The 22,232-nt window shown below is 42.4% G+C and overlaps 2 protein-coding genes across 2 annotated transcripts; one reads left to right on the plus strand and one right to left on the minus strand.

Annotated features, from left to right (window-relative positions):
* Positions 1 to 1,869: 1,869 nt before the first annotated feature.
* Positions 1,870 to 5,815, minus strand: LOC134658143 (uncharacterized). The gene is made up of 7 exons (XM_063513752.1): positions 5,634 to 5,815; positions 4,951 to 5,089; positions 4,259 to 4,330; positions 3,565 to 3,633; positions 2,737 to 2,799; positions 2,408 to 2,524; positions 1,870 to 1,904 (listed from the first exon to the last, which is right to left on the minus strand). Exons 1-7 carry the CDS (start codon positions 5,760 to 5,762, stop codon positions 1,870 to 1,872), a joined length of 624 nt encoding a protein of 207 aa, XP_063369822.1. The 5' UTR covers positions 5,763 to 5,815.
* A 5,454-nt stretch (positions 5,816 to 11,269) lies between these two features.
* LOC134658257 (large ribosomal subunit protein mL39) lies at positions 11,270 to 21,850 on the plus strand. The gene is made up of 8 exons (XM_063513870.1): positions 11,270 to 11,411; positions 11,486 to 11,665; positions 12,290 to 12,390; positions 13,247 to 13,388; positions 17,397 to 17,612; positions 18,913 to 19,026; positions 20,281 to 20,390; positions 21,785 to 21,850. The coding sequence occupies exons 1-8, from the start codon at positions 11,339 to 11,341 to the stop codon at positions 21,848 to 21,850; spliced, it is 1,002 nt and encodes a 333-aa protein (XP_063369940.1). The 5' UTR covers positions 11,270 to 11,338.
* The last annotated feature ends 382 nt before the right edge of the window (positions 21,851 to 22,232 follow it).

Raw genomic sequence — 22,232 nt, forward strand, 5'->3', positions numbered from 1 at the left:
TTAAAACCACTGTTTTTCTACCATGTTGCAGAAACTGGTTGTCTGCCGTCTGGCACGTGCTTAACGCCCTTCAGGCGCGTTAATTTTTAGGGTTCCGTAGCCAAATGGCAAAAAACGGAACCCTTATAGATTCGTCATGTCTGTCTGTCTGTCTGTCCGTCTGTCTGTCCGTCCGTATGTCACAGCCACTTTTCTCCGAAACTATAAGAACTATACTGTTGAAACTTGGTAAGTAGATGTATTCTGTGAACCGCATTAAGATTTTCACACAAAAATAGAAAAAAAACAATAAATTTTTGGGGTTCCCCATACTTCGAACTGAAACTCAAAAATTTTTTTTTCATCAAACCCATACGTGTGGGGTATCTATGGATAGGTCTTTAAAAATGATATTGAGGTTTCTAATATCATTTTTTTCTAAACTGAATAGTTTGCGCGAGAGACACTTCCAAAGTGGTAAAATGTGTGTCCCCCCCCCCCGTAACTTCTAAAATAAGAGAATGATAAAACTAAAAAAAATATATGATGTACATTACCATGTAAACTTCCACCGAAAATTGGTTTGAACGAGATCTAGTAAGTAGTTTTTTTTTATACGTCTTAAATCGCCTAAATACGGAACCCTTCATGGGCGAGTCCGACTCGCACTTGGCCGCTTTTCCTACATTTGATCGGTACGCGCGTTCGCCTACGCTCGTATAAAAAGCTAGTCTGAATCGCCCTAAAGCGTTTTAAAAATAAGTGACCAAATCGTCTATTTGACGAAAAAATATCTATAATAACAGTTTTAGATGATTAACGGTTAGTTTCACTAGACTTATATGGAACGTGATTACCTTTTGTATTGTTTTCGAGCTCACGTTATTTCGACGCAGTTTCATGCATATTGTTGAAGCTGCGTCGTGTGTGTGTGTGTGAAATATTGCCTATTAGATCTGTGCGGAAAGAGAAGAGTCGTGGAATGTATGGGGCCCAATACATTCCACGACTCTTCTATTTCCGCACAGACTCTATCGATTCCACTTCACGCACAATATTATTAAGAACTTATATTAGGTGCCAAGTTTGAAGATAATTAGATAAACACACTGCGGATAATTTTTAAGTTAAAAAACAATAATGTGCTCCTGTTATTCATTTATTATTCATTCATTCATTCATTATTCTACCCTTCATTCGAGACCTCGTCTGCGTACAGTCAGCAGCAGAAGTTGCTAAGCGGGCGAGGTGTTCCAAATGATCTTGACGCGCTCTTATTCTCTTAATAATAAAGTAGCTTCAAGATCATTTTGAACACCTCGTCCGCTTAGCAACTTTTGCTGCTGACTGTACTGAATAAAAAGGTTCAACTCCATTTTCACGTTTCTTTCTGTGATAAAAAAACACAATGCGAAGACAGGCATGTTACAAATTAAACTTAAATAAAAAAATATATTAAGTAGAGTCAAACTCTAGCCTCGTAAGGCCCAATGTGCATTACAATGTACACTCTGTTTCAATCTGATTCGAACCTTTTAAAAACTAAATAAGGTAGGATTTCTTTTGTTTCATTGTTTTAAAGCAAACGAATGTCACCCTAATCTACTATACAACAACGTTCAAATTAAAAATAGGGAAACATTAGTGAGGCTGTATCCACCGTGTTTCCTCTTCTGGTGTCTTGTCAAATATGATTTCCGACTGAATTTGTAATCACACTGGCTACACTGAAAAGGCTTCTCGTCAGTGTGTGTCGTTTCGTGATTTCGTATGGTTGTCCTTTGGCTGCACTTGTATTCGCAGTGACTACATGTGTACGGTTTCTCTCCAGTGTGTGTCCTCTGGTGTATTAGCAAGTTTCCTTTCTGCCTGCAGCTGTAGTCGCAATAGCTACATTTCAATGGCTTCGCCCCAGTGTGTATCATCTGGTGTAATTGTAAGTGTGATTTGCGACTGCATTTTTTATCACAGTAGTTACAAGTATAAGGTTTCTCGCTAGTGTGTGTTCTTATGTGACATTGAAAGTGCCCTTTGTGACGAGATTTGTAACCGCAGTGACTACATTTATAAAAAGGTTTCTCTCTGTTGTATGTCCTCTTGTGTATCTTCTGGTCACCAACAATCCCAAGGTGTTTATGTAAATCACTTTTAAACGGACTTTTGTATTTACAGGGAGTAAAATTAACAAGCTTGTCTTCAGTGTGAGTTTTTAAATGAGCGTGCAAATTTCTCTTGTAAATCGTTGTATACTCACATTCGGCACAAGTGAAATTTGTTACACCGTGTTCGATTTTCTCGTGCTCTAATAAAAGCGATTCAGTTTGGAATGTAGAACTACAAAAATCACAAGCAAATTCCTTAGGTCCACTAGATAAGTGAGTGTTTTGTATGTGTTTCCTTAAAATAGACTTGTTTTTGAAATGCTTGCCACAGTGTTCGCATGTGTATGGTTTGTCTCCACTGTGAACAGTCGCGTCGTCGCGGAGGCGCTCGAGCACCACGGAACAAGCCTTCGCGAGCTGCTCCCTGGCGCGGGCGTCGGGCACTGAAACACAAATTAATTTAACTAATTGTTAATAACCTTTGAGAGTATTTGTGGGCACCGGTAGGGTGAAAAAATTAAAAAAGTGTGTGTGTGTGTGTGTGTGTGTGTGTGTGTGTGTGCGTGTGTCAGTTGAGACGAACGCATTTTCAAAACTCCGCAAATTTACAGTTTAACAACTGTAGGGAAAAAATTATATCTAAGTATGTACTCACCTGACAGCGGCTCATCCTCCCCGCTCGCCCCTCCGGCCGCCATGTTTAACCGGAGCATGTCATCTAGAGCAACACACACTATATTAAACCCCATGTTCTGCGCAGTAACCAGGACTGAGTGAAAATTCTTCAATGCAATAGTTCAGGGGTCACCAAAGGCACCAAATGGCAGACCGCCGGAGCCGACCTATTTTATTTTCTGTTAATTTAATAAACTCAAGGAGAGACGGACCGCGATGGTCATTTTATTTTAAGAACCGGACCCTTGAAGAAACTAATTGGTGACTTCTGCAATAGTTGATTACTTCATTTACTTTTACATTTTTTAGTGTTCTTACACAATACGAAAGATAATATTAAATACCATACAAAGATTATATGTTATCCTCATACCCATATATTTTGAGTATGGTCAAGGAATTTAATTTCAGTACCATTTCGTACCTTGTCACAGTGACAATAGTATGGGGTCCCTAGTTACTTTTACATATTGATTGTTGCTGTGACATGGTACTGAAACTAAATTAGGTGCACTCCTCGGTTTGTCCTTATAAGTAAACTTGACGTTGGCAAAGTGCCCTGGCAGCAAAAGTCATTCTTACAAAAAAAAACTAAATTCTTTGACTGTACATAACTTCACTGGGTGATCACATTATTTATGCAGATATCATAAATATAAATTCAGCCAGCTGCTGCTCTAGTCACATCTTCTAAATCTGTTCTTAGAAAGTTCCCGTTCAGATTAGGTATTATTTCTCAATGTTCTTAACTATTGACAACTGTTTTATTGAACACTAGCCTAGCTACCCGCCCCGGATTCGTACTCACGCAGTATTTCATCAGGTGTCCCGTCCATCCATGCATCCAGTGTCTCTAGCTTGAGGGGGGGCTCTTCACCTGAAGCAAACATACAAGTTTATAAGCAACAGGCTAGTTAGGTCACAAGCTATTCAAACCTAGCAACCAATACTATGAACCAAAGACCCATTAGCAACAAAGACCAACCAACAACAAACACACATGCCACAAACAAACAAACAACAACAACAAACAAACAAACGGCCACAAGATGTCGACTAGGCCCACAATGTCAACAACTTAGACAAGCAAATACATGTGTCTTTTAATACTTAACTATTTCAGGGCGGATGGCACGACAGGTGTGTCACCAATGTTTTTAACGTGTGGCGCATGACACGATAGGCGTCCCATCATATTCTATGGCGTAAGGCACGCCTGTCGTGTCATGAAATAATTGTCCGCCGCCACAACCAAGTTTTCGAAAATCCAACATGCAACAAATCAGTTAACAATGACTTTATCTGAGGATTGCTAGATACAGGCAACATCAGTTGTGGTAACTGCCTGCTTATTAAACACTAATTATTATTATTATATTGTTTAATACACTAGCAGCTGAAAGCTGATGCGTGTATATCACTGTACTTGTTTTTTTTTAACAATTAACGTTCATTTTTTTTTGTTGTTTTAAGTATTGTTATTCATTGCACGGGAGACTCACCAGATACAGGCTCACTGGCCCCGTCTTCATCCTGCATTTCTGGATATTCTGCCTCGACTGCAGATTCGTCCTCTAGACCAAACAAACAACACAAATCACATTATCTTCCTCTTAAATATACATTCAAACTGAGATTTTAAAGAAGTCCTATAACACTATCTGTCAGGACAATGTGCAGTCAATCCTTAGCACGGGCCCCCTGTACACTCTAGGCACAGACAAGTTATCCTCTAGACTGAGCATAGTAACGCTACCCCCTCTGCCAATTATACGGTAGTTTTACTCCATCTTCGAGTCAATCACGGCACGGGATTCGCTCACCTCGTCCCCCGCACCCCCGTATTTTTGTCAGCATCGGTTTCATGAAATAATTGCTCTAAACTCAGTCTAGAGGATTCCTAGTCTATGACTCTAGGCAACGGTCCATCACATATGAGCTAAGAGCGGTTGGGTTGAGCTGGAGCGAGACCAGGAGGGTCACAGAAGATAGGATGGTGTGACGCGAGCTTGTGAAGACCCTTTGCAACTCTGGGGTGCCATAAAGCAACAACCCTTAGCAAGAGTGTGTATGGTGGCGCCATCTAGCATTCAAGTTTAAAGTGTGATTGTAGCATTGTCATTTAATGGACTTCTGTAAGTTCTGTAATCTGTATAGAGCTCAAATTCACTACTTGTTTGATGTGTGGTGCTACCTTTGATGTTCTCTTCCTGCAGCAGCGCCTGCAGCTCCTCCTGGCTGCGCTGCACTTGCAGCTTGAAGGCGCACGCGTCTCGCAGGCGGCACACACACATTGAGCAGATGCCGCACGAGCTTGAGCCGCCTAGCACCAGCTGCAAGCACAGAATAAATAACAGTACTAGGTACAGAAGGTTCACTCTTTAACACACGCGTCTATTATGACAGATATGACCGCTAGGTAGCGCAAGCGCGAGCAGGCGTCCGTTCCGTAGCGATGCGCGACAACTACTATGGCTAGACACCACACCAAAATTGGCCTGGGCCGCATGTACTTGTAGCGACGCGATGAAATCGCGGAGTGAGCCATGCCTGCTGCAAGGTAAATTTAATAATGAATGAAGTGATAACTTCACAATGTTTCCAACAATAACATCCAACTCTGACTTACCATTTTTTTTAAATGTATTATTATTTATAAAGCAGGCAGGCAGTTCAAATAACTGATAATGCCTGTATCCAGACTATCCAGAGTCATCAACAGAGTTTTCCGTGTTGAGTAAAATTTGCGTTGTGCTTATCTAATTTGTTCTTGAACTCATTGACACTTTGGGCCGATACTACGTCTTTTGGGAGTTTGTTCCAAGCTTTGACCACTCTGTGTACGTTTTGCTATACTGACAAGAATATTGTACTTACATGTATATCGAAGCTCTCTTTGATCATGTCGGCATACATCTCCGTTATGCCGAGATGTGTGTACGGCGTCATCAGGTCCTTGTCCGGAGCACGCCGCAGGCAGCAGCGACACGCATGCATCACGTCCATCACGGCAACCGCTACGTTGTTTGTATGTACATGGTATGTACTCGCCAATCGACACAAGTAGCCCTCCGTGTGCCTTCGTCTGACAAACTCCCAGAGCGGGAATGTCTATATAAATAAAATAAACCGAAAGTAAAAATTCAAATCATTCTAAAGTAATCTAGCCACGAACGAGCAGTGTCAAAAGTAAATAAAACAAAATGAATTGTGGTTTAGTTTCGTAGTTGTTTTCATTAACAAGCGAAGCTAAGCTAACCTCAAATGTCTCAAAACAGGCAAAAGTGTCAAACTCAAAACCTAAATTTGACAGATACCACAGACACAGATTTCATATTTAAGCAACATCCCAACAACATCCAGATGAAGTTACTTATGAGTGCGACGCATCAAGGTCGCGGTGCGGTGCGATAGTGTGTTAACACTTTAATGTTTATGGGTGCGGTTCATGAAGGTCGCGGTGCGGTGCGGTAGTGTGTTAAGGATATTACACAAAATAAAGTTGGTCAAGCAAATCTAGTCAGTGAAAAAAGGCGCGAAATTCAAATTTTCTTTGGGACGATATCCCTTCGCGCCTACATTTTTCAAATTTGCCGCCTTTTTCTACTGACAAGATCTGCTTGACCATCTATAGATACGTAGCAGGGATGTTGCGGATGCAGATTTTTTGACATCCGCGGATGCAGATATTTAATGGCTCACATCCGCGGATGCGTATGTCAAGATTAGGTACTTAAAAAACGTCAAATATTACATTTTTAGTATTTGAGCAAGAATATAGGTGCGTTATACTTAATAAACAGTAACTTGGCCGACTTTTCTGGATCTAGACGATTTCGTTATAGGTAATGACGAAATTACCTAGCACTTACGTCGCCGCTAAGACGTTCTTGTACCGACTTGTTCGACATCCGCATCCGCATAAGCTCCGCATCGATTTTATGCGGATGCGGATGTTGAAAATAATGCGGAAGTTCCGCGGTTGCCGATGCGGATGCGGATGTTCGCAACATCCCATACGTAGTATCTTCTTAAGCCCTCTACACACTCGTGCGTGAATCGGGCTATCTCAGAAGCTGGGGTTTTAAAGCAGAGTCTAGACGAGTTGAGCAAATCGACCGATTTGATCAGGAAAATAATTGGCGCCAATCTCATCTAGCGTTCACACGTACACAGTTTAATCACCAGAGATTGGCGCCAATTATTTTCCTGATCAAATTGGTCGATTTGCTCCGCTCGTCTGGACACGGCTATACACACACAAAAATAACACTAGCTACTAGCTAGAGGAATGAAAAATAAAACAATAAAAATTAACAGCACCAACATTTCATTTCCTGCAAGTTTTTATTCATTTAAAAATTTATGATGTATTTAGTGGCAAAAATTCAAAACTAGTTATTAGCCTGTTTGGCCCGAATGGCCCGTGTAAGCAAAATATTAAACAAAATAACAAAAAGTTCGTATGTATGTATTGAGTGTTGACACATATACGCAAACAGGATATCGGCACACCGGCACGACACCGGGAACTAATGGGGCTGTTCATAATCTATTTTTGACCCCCCCCTCCCTAAAATCATCCAAAAATCATGCTTCGAATGACACAGTTTCCTCCTACGTCATGCTACCATCATCCGATGTCTGTTGTCCAGATCCCCCCAATTTGAAATGACGTAATATATTAATTTATAAATAGCCCCTAACCCTATGCCGAGAACACATGGGTCATCCTCCAGATTTGCGCATGCGTCTAAACTCCGTCAAATCATACTAAATGTATGAAAACTTTGACGGATTGAGTCTGACCGCAGTCACAAAGAGAAAGACCCACATCGTGCACGCGCGTGTATGGGAACCGCAACACATACATCACATAGCCCACACCCGACACATGCTCTATCGGTGACTAACGCATTATATTTCCGAACGCTTTCCTAATTATTTCAGGGTTTTTCACCTGAATGTTTCTTTTTTAGATGTCTTTGTAAATCATATTTATATCCACTCCTGTAGTCGCAGTGGGTACAAATAAACGGCTTCTCGCCAGTATGTATCATCTGATGTTTTAACAAGTTTTCTTTCCGATTGCTCTTGTAGTCGCAATTGCTACATTTAAATGGTTTCGCCCCAGTGTGTATCATTAGGTGTGTTTTTAGTTGTGATTTCCGGATGCATTTGTAATCACAGTGATTACACTGGAAAGGCTTGTTGCTAGTATGTGCCATTTCGTGTCTGCGTAAGCTTGTCAAATCACTGCACTTGAAGTCACACTGACTACACGTGTATGGCTTCTCTCCGGTGTGTGACCTCTGGTGGAACAGCAGGTTTCCTTTCTGCCTGCACCTGTAGTCGCAATCGCTACACTTCAATGGCTTCGCCCCGGTATGTATCATCAGGTGTAGTTGTAGACTTGAATTCCAAATGGATTTGTAGTCACAGTATTTACATGTGAAAGGCTTCTCGCCAGTGTGTCTTCTTATGTGATTTTGTAAATGATATTTTCTACTAGTTTTGTAATCACAGTAACCACATTGATGAAAGAGTTTCTCTGCACTCTGTATCTTCTTAAGTATTCTATTGTGTGTCTTCTGGTGACGTCGCAGGTTTAGTTTGGACCTGCATTTGTAATCACATTCAGTACACCTAAAAGGCTTGTCTCGAGTGTGTATCGCCTGGTGTTTGTGTAAATCACTTTGGAACAGAGTAGTGTAACTACAGTGACCACAATTAAAAACGTTGTCCCCAGAGTGACTCTTCAAATGAGTCTGTAAACATCTCTTGGACCTTGTTGTATACTCACATTCATCACACATAAAATTTGTAACATCGTGTTCCCTTTTTTCGTGCTCCAATACAAGCAGTTTAGTCGGAAATGTAGAACTACAAAAACCGCAAGAAAATGTTTTTTGGGTAAAACTGTGAGTGTCTTGTATGTGTTTTCTTAAAATAGACTTATTTCTGCAACGCTTGCCGCAGTGTTCGCAACCGTCTGGGTTTGGTCCACTTTGAACAATCGCATCGCTGCGAAGGCGCTTAAGCACCACGGAACAAGCCCCTGCGAGCTTTTCCCTGGCGCGGGCGGCGCTATCCTTCGAACACACTGAAACAAATTAACAAAACAGTTTAAAGGGGACCAGGGACCCGAATCACTTACCGTAATCGAGGTTATTTAAACGGGAACGGGAGGTTTTTAATCGAACCTTAGATTTAGATTTCTTTATTTCAAGATGAACATTACACTATAAATTTGCTACATCCATGTGGATTAATTGTATCCCAATTTATTGACTGAGAGCAAATTAAATTGATTTTAAAATTGGTAACACACTATCGCATCGCACCGCGACCTTGGTGCGTCACACCTATAAGTGAGAGCGAGAAACAGATATCTCTTTCTCGCTCTCACTTATGGGTGCGACGCTCCAAGGTCGCGGTGCGGTGCGATAGTGTGTTACCACTTTAACAGTTGTTAACTACAATAAAATCGAGTTTAGGTAAAATTGTCTGATGTCAAGTACTTATCAAATACCCTATGATAGACTTTTAATATAGAAAACAAACAATATTAGTTCTTAATATAAAGGTGCGACCACACCGCTGCTTAAAAAACGGTAACGGTGCGGAATCGCAGTGACGTGCCGTAAACTTTACGACTTTACTAGGAAGACGTGTCAAAATCGTGACATTTACGACGCGCCACTGCAGCTCAAGCAGCAGTGTGGTCGCACCTTTACACTATCCCTCTGTCTATCTTAACTCTATGCAAAAAGCTAACCAAAACAGAAATTAGCTCAGCTCCTGGTGGTCTGAATGTTTAAACAAGGAATATGAAATGGTAAACTGACCTGGTGGAAACACTTGAGGGCGGTGCCACTCCTCGGGGCCCAGCACTAGCTCTTCCTTGACCTCATGGTCAGTATAGAGTCCGGCCTGTGCTGCTGTGCTCACTCTGCGCGAGCCTGCGCTGTCCGTGCACTCTTCCTCCGGCTTCAGGCACATCTCTTCAATCTCCATCTTCACACATATCTCTCTGGGCTCCATCTGCACGCATATCTCTTTAGGCTCCGTTTTCACACACACCTCTCCGGTCTCCGTCTTCACACACGCATCTCCAGGCTCCATCTTCAGACATTCCTCTCCAGGGTCCGTCTTTACACACACCTCTCCGGGCTTTGCCTTCACACTCATCTCTCTAGGCTCTGTCTTCAAACCTGCCTCTCCGGGGTCTGTCTTCACACACACCTCTCCGAAGTCCGTCTTTACACACACCTCTCCAAGGTCTGTCTTCACACATGCTTCTCCAAGCTCCATCTTAACACATACTTCTATAGGCTCTGTCTTCACATACACCACCTCTGCCTTAACACACACTGTCTCTGGTGGCATGTTGTGAGCTCACAAGTTGGTTACAGTGAAAACCTGCTACTCCTGCAAAGCAAGTAGTACATGATGATTTGTGGAGCCTCACAGCAAACATCATAGATCAAGGAGTGCTGTGATATGTTTTTTACACCAAGTATTTCTATTTTTATATTTAATTTTAATTACGATGCGTTTTATTTAAGCAAGACAAGTACAAAATGTTTAATGTTTTAGTAACACCAAGAAAAGAATTATATGACGAACTATTCATTCATTGCAAATGCGGCGCGAAGCCGCGATTCACGCACAGTCTGGACTTCTGGAGGGGGCTAAACAAGTCACACTAGTTTGACTAGTTCCACAATGATTATATACATGTATGTCTATGACTATGTATAGTATAGCCAGAATGTTACATTGCTACTGTGAGTTGAGATACATTTTAAATAGTAAATGCGATATTTCTAGTGTGATTACGTTAAGATTAAGAAGTACAAGTATAGCTACATCATAATAAAAAGTCATTCTAGGTCCATGGTAGTTTGTACCTTTCTTGCTATAGCTTCGAACACACGATGAACGAAAGCGGAAGTTTGTTTACTTGTACTTGGCAAAAACTGCAAAGCAACTATTTGATTTAAATCGAAGTTAAGTTAACATGCAATTCTCTTCGCGATGAAAACAAATAATATGTAAACGACTTGTGAGTATATGTAAGACAATATGTAAAAGCTTTTGAATAAAAGTACTCTGTGCTTTTGAGAAACGGGCCCCATGACCTCAACACTTCCTCAACATTTTGACATTGACCACAGACATAGAATAATAGCTATAACACACTACCGCACCGCACTAAGTTCACGGTGCGCCGCACCCATAAGTGAGAGCGAGAAGGAGATGTTTCTATCTCGCTCTCACTTGTGAATGCGGCGCACCAAAGTCGCTCATATTGAATCGATTAGGACTTTACGACTGGTGCTCGATTAGAGTACAGAAATTACGATGTTTACCGGTTTAGACACCACTACTAATGTCAGAATCTCTGTTTGAGTCAAGTGAAAAGCCGCTATTGCTTACACATTTCAATTTCTAAAACTCAAACTTGTAGTCTCTCAAACGTCATAAAAAAGTTAGCTTAACCTAAAAATATAACCTTAAAAGTCTTAAAACGTTACTTCTTCATAATCTTTATTTATAAATAATTTAAAAGCATAAAAATGAAACGCCACTTGACGCATTTATCGCGAAATATATTACAAAATAAATGCAGTAACACATTTTCACTATCAAGTAAGAAGAGTACCGTAAATTTCTTATAGAACTTTTAAAATTACTTGTTATGTTTATTTCCATGATATTTTCAGGATATTTAAGTACACAAGAGGCGATAGAGCGTCGTCACCACCTCTTCTCGCTGGAAAAGAAGCGTCAGTTGGACAATGTGGGCCGCATTGAGAAGATTGAAGTTAATTACAAGGGTGTTCCTAAAGATTGCACTCTGATCATGAATAGAGACATTTCGACTCCTCATGATTGTGCGAAACGTAAGTACTTTGTAACAATTGGGATATGAACACAGAAAAAAAAATTGCAAATAAAGAATCTTAAAAGCTATTAAATTTGTGCGTGACATTTTTTTGTAACTTGTTTTTACATTTTATAATATCGTTATCTTCTTCCTCGCGCTGTCCCGGCATTTTGCCACGGCTCATGGGAGCCTGGGGTCCGCTTGGCAACTAATCCCAGGAATTGGCGTGGGCACTAGTTTTTACGAAAGCGACTGCCATCTGACCTTCCAACCCAGAGGGTAAACTAAGCCCTTATTGTGATTAGTCCGGTTTCCTCACGATGTTTTCCTTCACCGAAAAGCGACTGTTAAATATCAAATGATGTACATAAGTTCCGAAAAACTCATTGGTACGAGCCGGGGTTTGAACCCGCGACCTCCAGTTTTCAAGTCGCACGCTCTTACCGTTCAGTGGTGTCACTCACAAATTTGAACTAATCATGCAGTCTAACGAAACTAGTTGCGACCAATCGCGCGCGTGATGCGAATTAATCAACCAATCGCGTTGTAGCGGTATCGCACTGCTGTACTGGCCCCATTCTTATTGCCAGTAAAGCCAGTCCTGAGATATACGTCAATGGATTATATGGATTTGTTGCAGATCTCAGTGAGTGGCACGCAGAAAGCAGCGCGCTGGCACTTATCGATGGAGCCGTACATTGGGACATGCACAGACCTCTAACAGAGAACTGCACACTTGAAGTAAGTACTTTTAAATAAATAAATATTATTGCACAAATTGACTAACAAGGAATGTGGTACCCAATTGTCCGGCTCCAGTTTGATATATTTTTATATATGTTATAGAGAAAAAAATACATAGAGTGCTCACTCCATACATCAGTTTTAGTACCAAAAAGACTATTAGCATCTAGCATCGAGTAGCGGAACTATCAGTACTGCTACTTGACAATAGATGTAGCACCGACCGGAAAGTCTTATGCTGTTGAGATAAGACTTTCCGGTCGGTGCTACATCTATTGTCAAGTAGCAGTACTGATAGTTCCGCTACTCGATGCTAGATGTAGACACTGAAATTAATAGTCTGAACTGATGTATGGAGTGAGCACTCTATCTCTATGATATGTTATAGAGTAAGGTGAGTTCGACTAAGATCGGACACCGGGTAAGATCGTATGATTCAAATTTCTGCCTGTTTCCCGGGACCCGGGTTTCCCTTGTGTCCCGGGACAAAACACATTGCAAAACAGCGCATTGCATCACCTTGCCAGCATTAAAAAAAAAGCCCCGCAACAGGCAGAAATTTGAATCATACGATCTTACCCGGTGTCCGATCTTAGTCGAACTCACCTTAGTCTAAAATAACTGACACGAATTTTTTCTTAGCTGCACATACTCAACCTACTTGGAGAAGTTGGCCTCAAAAGTACTGAAACGTGACAAAACCCTCTAACTTCTGTAGAGAGTTTTGTTCAAGCAAATTGCTAGTTAATTACTGGTTTGATTATATGTTGGAGAACATGAAAAAAATGATGAAATGATGATGTTAATAAATGTGCACTGTCCGCTTCTGTTTAAGTGTAGATTTTCTTCCCAGTTCCAGATGTACAACAGCGCAGAGCCACAGCAAGTGAACAAGGCGTTCTGGCGCACCTGTTCTTTCCTGCTAGGGGTTGTGGCCACGCGCGCCTTCAAGGACAAGGTGAAGGTCAATCTGCACAGCTTCCCGGGACCCGACAGTGAGTATACGAGCGCAAAGGTTGCGTCGAGCATATAGAGTTGACTAGACAACGCTCGGGATACACTAGTGTGGGGACTGTGGGGTGGCCCTACAAGCGAACTAGGTGTTCTGGGGCTGTGGTCACGCTTCAAGGATAAGGTTGAGGTCAATCTACACAGCTTCCCGGGACCCGACAGTGAGTATACGAGCGCAAAGGTTGCGTCGAGCATATAGAGTTGACTAGACAACGCTCGGGATACACTAGTGTGGGGACTGTGGGGTGGCCCTACAAGCGAACTAGGTGTTCTGGGGCTGTGGTCACGCTTCAAGGATAAGGTTGAGGTCAATCTACACAGCTTCCCGGGACCCGACAGTGAGTATACGAGCGCAAAGGTTGCGTCGAGCATATAGAGTTGACTAGACAACGCTCGGGATACACTAGTGTGGGGACTGTGGGGTGGCCCTACAAGCGAACTAGGTGTTCTGGGGCTGTGGTCACGCTTCAAGGATAAGGTTGAGGTCAATCTACACAGCTTCCCGGGACCCGACAGTGAGTATACGAGCGCAAAGGTTGCGTCGAGCATATAGAGTTGACTAGACAACGCTCGGGATACACTAGTGTGGGGACTGTGGGGTGGCCCTACAAGCGAACTAGGTGTTCTGGGGCTGTGGTCACGCTTCAAGGATAAGGTTGAGGTCAATCTACACAGCTTCCCGGGACCCGACAGTGAGTATACGAGCGCAAAGGTTGCGTCGAGCATATAGAGTTGACTAGACAACGCTCGGGATACACTAGTGTGGGGACTGTGGGGTGGCCCTACAAGCGAACTAGGTGTTCTGGGGCTGTGGTCACGCTTCAAGGATAAGGTTGAGGTCAATCTACACAGCTTCCCGGGACCCGACAGTGAGTATACGAGCGCAAAGGTTGCGTCGAGCATATAGAGTTGACTAGACAACGCTCGGGATACACTAGTGTGGGGACTGTGGGGTGGCCCTACAAGCGAACTAGGTGTTCTGGGGCTGTGGTCACGCTTCAAGGATAAGGTTGAGGTCAATCTACACAGCTTCCCGGGACCCGACAGTGAGTATACGAGCGCAAAGGTTGCGTCGAGCATATAGAGTTGACTAGACAACGCTCGGGATACACTAGTGTGGGGACTGTGGGGTGGCCCTACAAGCGAACTAGGTGTTCTGGGGCTGTGGTCACGCTTCAAGGATAAGGTTGAGGTCAATCTACACAGCTTCCCGGGACCCGACAGTGAGTATACGAGCGCAAAGGTTGCGTCGAGCATATAGAGTTGACTAGACAACGCTCGGGATACACTAGTGTGGGGACTGTGGGGTGGCCCTACAAGCGAACTAGGTGTTCTGGGGCTGTGGTCACGCTTCAAGGATAAGGTTGAGGTCAATCTACACAGCTTCCCGGGACCCGACAGTGAGTATACGAGCGCAAAGGTTGCGTCGAGCATATAGAGTTGACTAGACAACGCTCGGGATACACTAGTGTGGGGACTGTGGGGTGGCCCTACAAGCGAACTAGGTGTTCTGGGGCTGTGGTCACGCTTCAAGGATAAGGTTGAGGTCAATCTACACAGCTTCCCGGGACCCGACAGTGAGTATACGAGCGCAAAGGTTGCGTCGAGCATATAGAGTTGACTAGACAACGCTCGGGAGACACTAGTGTGGGGACTGTGGGGTGGCCCTACAAGCGAACTAGGTGTTCTGGGGCTGTGGTCACGCTTCAAGGATAAGGTTGAGGTCAATCTACACAGCTTCCCGGGACCCGACAGTGAGTATACGAGCGCAAAGGTTGCGTCGAGCATATAGAGTTGACTAGACAACGCTCGGGATACACTAGTGTGGGGACTGTGGGGTGGCCCTACAAGCGAACTAGGTGTTCTGGGGCTGTGGTCACGCTTCAAGGATAAGGTTGAGGTCAATCTACACAGCTTCCCGGGACCCGACAGTGAGTATACGAGCGCAAAGGTTGCGTCGAGCATATAGAGTTGACTAGACAACGCTCGGGAGACACTAGTGTGGGGACTGTGGGGTGGCCCTACAAGCGAACTAGGTGTTCTGGGGCTGTGGTCACGCTTCAAGGATAAGGTTGAGGTCAATCTACACAGCTTCCCGGGACCCGATAGTGAGTATACGAGCGCAAAGGTTGCGTCGAGCATATAGAGTTGACTAGACAACGCTCGGGATACACTAGTGTGGGGACTGTGGGGTGGCCCTACAAGCGAACTAGGTGTTCTGGGGCTGTGGTCACGCTTCAAGGATAAGGTTGAGGTCAATCTACACAGCTTCCCGGGACCCGACAGTGAGTATACGAGCGCAAAGGTTGCGTCGAGCATATAGAGTTGACTAGACAACGCTCGGGATACACTAGTGTGGGGACTGTGGGGTGGCCCTACAAGCGAACTAGGTATTCTGGGGCTGTGGTCACGCTTCAAGGATAAGGTTGAGGTCAATCTACACAGCTTCCCGGGACCCGACAGTGAGTATACGAGCGCAAAGGTTGCGTCGAGCATATAGAGTTGACTAGACAACGCTCGGGATACACTAGTGTGGGGACTGTGGGGTGGCCCTACAAGCGAACTAGGTGTTCTGGGGCTGTGGTCACGCTTCAAGGATAAGGTTGAGGTCAATCTACACAGCTTCCCGGGACCCGACAGTGAGTATACGAGCGCAAAGGTTGCGTCGAGCATATAGAGTTGACTAGACAACGCTCGGGATACACTAGTGTGGGGACTGTGGGGTGGCCCTACAAGCGAACTAGGTGTTCTGGGGCTGTGGTCACGCTTCAAGGATAAGGTTGAGGTCAATCTACACAGCTTCCCGGGACCCGACAGTGAGTATACGAGCGCAAAGGTTGCGTCGAGCATATAGAGTTGACTAGACAACGCTCGGGATACACTAGTGTGGGGACTGTGGGGTGGCCCTACAAGCGAACTAGGTGTTCTGGGGCTGTGGTCACGCTTCAAGGATAAGGTTGAGGTCAATCTACACAGCTTCCCGGGACCCGACAGTGAGTATACGAGCGCCAACGTTGCGTCGAGCATACAGGGTAGCTAAAAAATAACTGCATTCCCGTTTCCAGGGAGGTTTTGGGAACTTTTACTATGGGACCAACTCGGAAATCGCGAAAAAAAATTTGGCTGCTTCATACAACTTCAACTTCAACATTTATTCAGCAAATAGGCCACAGGGGCGCTTTTACACGTTAACATTGAATTTACTTACAAGCAAAAAAATAATACATCAACAATTGGGTACTTTCCTCTACTTAAAATAAATTATTTCACACCATGCACGAAATAAAGCACCAGATAATTATTAGAAAAACATAGATAGCAGTTATTTTTAAATACTATTAGGGTTCCGTACCCAAAGGGTAAAAACGGGACCCTATTACTAAGACATCGCTGTCCGTCCGTCCGTCCGTCTGTCACCAGGCTGTATCTCACGAACCGTGATAGCTAGACAGTTGAAATTTTCACAGATGATGTATTTCTGTTGCCGCTATAACAACAAATACTAAAAATAGAATAAAATAAAGATTTAAGTGGGGCTCCCATACAACAAACGTGATTTTTGACCGAAGTTAAGCAACGTCGGGCGGGGTCGGTACTTGGATGGGTGACCGTTTTTTTGCTTGTTTTGCTCTATTTTTTGTTGATGGTGCGGAACCCTCCGTGCGCGAGTCCGACTCGCACTTGGCCGGTTTTTCTATTTAATAGATTGGATTGAAATATAAAAAGTAGGTGAGTTGATCGTGACGTCATTACACACGTTTTCATATAAATTTCAAATACACGAAAATTGCTTCCTAATGAACAGCCTTTAAATAAAATGGCCCCAGCCCCCACGCAAACTGGTGGTGGTGCTCAGTGGAACACCGCCCTAAATAATAATTAAAAAAAAAAAACATAAACCATCTGATTATGGCTAGAACAGCCGATTGCAGAAAAAAAAAAAAAAAAAGGCCACCAACAATTTGTAAAAAGAAAACTTTTTTTTTGTCCAGTCCGCTCGGGCTCGTTCATATACGACGTGGCGCTCTCCCTACCCTCCTGGCAGCCCACACTCCAGGAGCTGCACACGCTGACGGCGGAGTGCGTGTCGTTCTGTCGCCGCGGGGACCCCGTAGAGCGGCTCGAGGTGTCGGAGCACCTGGCTCTCGAGATGTTCGTAGATAACGAGTATAAAGTCAAGCAGATACCCAGCATTGCCAAGGCGAATGGTGAGGTTTTTATTTTTGAAACTTCTTTAGCGGCGCTGTGCACTTTTTGAGGTGGGGAAAAAATGTTAAGAGCCAACAAGAGTGGTCATTTCTCCATACAAACGTACTCGACTGTTTCCTCCGTGGATTTTGAAGCTAGAGCAATGATTTTTTCAACACAGATTAATATTGTCAATATCTGTGTCGGACCGTTTTGCTTTTTTTGATATTTTTGTTTTTTAAGGCGCTAGAGCCCTTCAAAAATGGCCAAAATGGCCTAATTGACTATGCCGCAATGAGAGGCGCGCTATTCAAAACTTATATCAATTAGCCAAAGCAAAACGGTTCGACACAGATAATGTCATAATCATTTAGATTTCCAAATTTGGTTACGATTGGTTAAGTTTTGGAGGAGGAAACAGTCGAGTACGAAACCTCGATTTTTTGAGATTTTTACGCAGGATTTTTCGCCTTGTCCTTATCGCACTAGTTTTAGGAGCCGCTTCCGTTAGCGAGACGGGTATATTTACCTAAAATATTTAAATCTCAGCTCCTGTTGGCTCTTAAACTCGCGACAGATCACGTGACCGTAAGACGGACACGTGACCTGGTCGAAAAACTGTTACAATGTCATAGAGTTCTTCCCCGGAGTGCAACCCGTTGTTTTTTTATTTTATTATTTTGTTTCACTTAAAATAATAGCCGTTTGCACAATATTAGATTTTATTGTAGTTAACTGTGTACAAATGTACTAGACAAATGTGAAAGAGCGGGGCTTCCTGTCACAGTTGTTGACCAGGAAGTCCCAATCCCAACCATGAGAGTGCTATGTTGTACCATTTACCGAAAAAATGCTTTTTTTTTATTAAACTGTGGAATTGATTCATCATCATCATCTTTCTCGCGTTGTCCCGTATCTCAAAAGTGGCCAATTACTATGTGTAGTGGCTCCGTACCTCAAAAGGAAAATGAACCCTTATGATCACTCGTGCGTCTGTCTGTCTGTCCAACAATCCCCCCTCCACTTTATATCCGAAACTACTGGGTCTAAAATATTTGAAAAAAATACACAAAAAATAGTTACATACCTGTAGATGCAGGAAAACCGATTAGAAAACCCGGACCCTTGGAACGCGAGTTCGACTCGCACTTGGCCGGTTTTCGGTGTAAACACTAAACTTTTATGAATAATGTGGACGGAATGAATATATTTACCATAAAGGTTTTGAACTGTATTTCAAGGTTCAAATTTCGTATTTTTTTTGTCAAAAGAGGTGTCCCTCTATGTATTAGTTTAAAAATCCTCATTTGTTGTTTACAGGCAAGGTGACGTTATACAGGGTGGACAAGCACGTTGACATCTCGAAGGGGCCGCTCATAAATCACGCGGCGCAGGTCGGCCGTGTTGCCGTGACCGCCGTACACAGGCTAGAGGGTGAGACAACTTTTTTATAATGGATATTTATACATTTTATAATATTCACTGCTACGGGCAAGACTCGAACTTGTGATCTTTCGGAACACAGGTTCGGGAGCTCTTAAGAGCTCCCAACCAACCAACTAACTTTAACTTGGTTAACCAACTTTAACTTGGTTAACCAACTTTAACTTGGTTAACCAACTTTAACTTTTCCATTCCTTCCTTTTTGTTTACACGCCTTAGGCGGCTGCGTTTCCATTTCCAGGGGCCCGTTTCTCAAAAGCTTGTAACTTGTAATACAAGCGGATATCACTTTTTGACAGCTTTTGTTAGAAAGGGACTTCCATTTGCACCAGTCAGAAAAAAAGTACCAATAATTATATATTATCTCAAAAACTTTTTGTATTGCACCTGTTGGCAAACCTAAATCCATACTATAATATCACTAATCACTACATAGTATAAAACAAAGTCGCTTCCCGCTGTCTGTCTGTACGTATGCTTAGATCTTTAAAACGGATTTTGATGCGGTTTTTTTAATAGATAGAGTGATTCAAGAGGAAGGTTTATGTATAATTTGTTAACCCGTGCGAAGCCGGGGCGGGTCGCTAGTAATATTATAAATGCGAAAGTGTGTCTGTCTGTCTAGCTGTTACCTCTTCAACGGGCGGAACGGGTTTAGTTTAAATTTGACACAGAAATAGTTTAAGTCCCGGGGAAGGACATAGGATAGTTTTTATCTCGGAAGTCATCCCCATGTGAAAATTAATGAATTGCCTGTTACTTGGTAAATAAGCATATTATGCTCAAAATTATTGCCATCACATTTTATTCAGGCGCTATAGTTACTCTAGCAACTGGAACCAGGCTGGAACTGATTCCACGCGCGAAAAAGCTAATAAATACAAATACAAATAATTTATTGAGAAAAGTATAGTACAGTGGTTGCTCTTAAAGACTAAGAATTTATAAGAAAGAAAGAAGAAAAAAAATACATTTATTTAACGCCACAACATATTACATAATTGAAATGAAAACATACAGGCATAAAAAAAACATTGGACGCTAAAATAGGACCCCCACTCAGCATAATGCCGCGGCAATCCGTGGCGCTGGTTTTCAGTGGGGACCTGACTTAAAACTATGAGACGACACATACGCCAACGACACTCAAAAAATAAAAAATAAATAAAAAAAGACAAGTGATTTACAAATGCCTGAACTAGGATTCCCTGTGTAAATAAATAAACTGTCATCGGTACGTCCCAGGTCCGAGCGATTCGCCACAGCTGTACCGGTTTCAGGGCGTGGCGCTGCCGGCGGGGGTCATCTTGAACCACTTCGCGTTCAGAGTGCTCACTGAACGCGCCAAGAAACTGGTAAGGTTTTGCATTTTGATGTACCGTCAACCGGGGTGAATACGGCTGGGGTGAATGTGAATAGAGACAAACCTTAAAATGTGAACTACCCACAGACTTAAAAGTCTGTGGAATTACCTTACAATTTCTTAAAAAATATCAACTCAAACTGTATCACTCGATTGAAAATAATAGTAGAAACACTTTAAACTCTCGCGTTTTGTACACATATTTAATTACACAAACGGGTCTATCGCGATATATAATAATAATAATAATAATAATAATATTCTTTATTGTGCACAATGAAAACATGATTAAATACAGCAAATTAACATAAAACTAAGCAACAACAGGCGGTCTTATAGTTATTAGTTACATTGTTTTTACCTTAAATCCCGACTTTTCAGCTGAGTTGTTGCTGAGTTGGTCTTTCCGTGACCACAGCTGGTGCAACTCAGCTGAAACGTCGGAATTTAAGGTAAAAACAATGAAACTATATCGCGGTAGACCCGTTTGTGTAATTAAATATGTAATAATAGTAGATTTTGTGTGATACAATTTGTGTGGGTATTCTTTAAGATATTGTCAGGTAAATCACATTTTAAGTTTTGTCCCTATTCACCCCAGTCATCCCTATTCACCTGGACAGTATCTAAATACATATGTGACATTTGGCGAATGCAGTTTTTTTGTAGACACATCAATTACGCGTTTTACGCGGGCCTAGCATTACTTGCGCTAATTAGGCATAATAATCATCTTTTTAAATTAAATAGTACGATTTACGATTATTACATTTTTAATGAAAAATTTATTGTAAGAAAATTTTGTATGAATATAAAATAAATTGCTTCGTAGTTAGATGATGATACCTATAACTATAAGAGAATTTCCAAATAATCCTTTTTACGAAAGTCGTAAAAAATGTCAACGTGTAATAAGTAATGTGTTACGTATTAGCCTATTACATATTAGAACAAATTAAATTATTTTCAGTAAATATTTTAATTTGTTGTTATTTCAAGTAGAAACACTACTACTACTAGTTTATTTCAGTTTATGTGTTACCTACTCTCAGCTCCCAGGTTAGATTTGATCATAGACTAGGAATCCTCTAGACTGAGTTTAGAGCAATTATTTCATGAAACCGATGCTGCCAAAAATACGGGGGTGCGGGGGACGAGGTGAGCGAATCCTGTGCCGTGATTGGTCCGTTCAAAGACACGGACCAATCACGGCACGGGATTGACACGAAGATGGAGTAACGCTACCGTATAAGTGGCAGAGGGGGTAGCGTTACTATGCTCAGTCTAAAGGATGTCTTGTCTGTGGATTTGATTCAACCCCCTCCCCCCCCCTACATGCCTCACGTGAATAATGGACGTCCCCTCACTAGAAATGTATTGTTTCAGAACCCGGCGCGGTCTCCTCTCGGCCCCTGGGAGGACCCGCGAGAGGCCGTGGCGGCGCGCGCATAAACTTTATTACATGTATTTATCCTACTGTAGCGATACATAGTTAGATTTGTTATAAGAAATTATAGAAATACACTCATAATAAGTTACCACGGTGTTTTATTTTTTGCATACTATGTTATCTTTTAGTTCTGACACTTAGAGACATTTACACCTCTAAATAAGTTTAGATTTTTTTTCCATGTATCTGTTTTGTTTTTATTTTAATATTTTTTTTTTTGTGTAATTCGACATTAAGAGATCTTATACATCTCTAAGTAATTGTATTACGTTAGTTTGATTTGGTAGTTGCAGTTGTATTTTATAATTGTTGATGTATTTTGTTTTTTTTTTGCGTGTATGTAAATTCAATGTTGACGTGTAAAGTGCCCTTGTGGCCTATTTG

This window comes from Cydia amplana, chromosome 21 (assembly GCF_948474715.1).
Source record: "Cydia amplana chromosome 21, ilCydAmpl1.1, whole genome shotgun sequence".
Lineage (NCBI taxonomy): Eukaryota > Metazoa > Arthropoda > Insecta > Lepidoptera > Tortricidae > Cydia > Cydia amplana.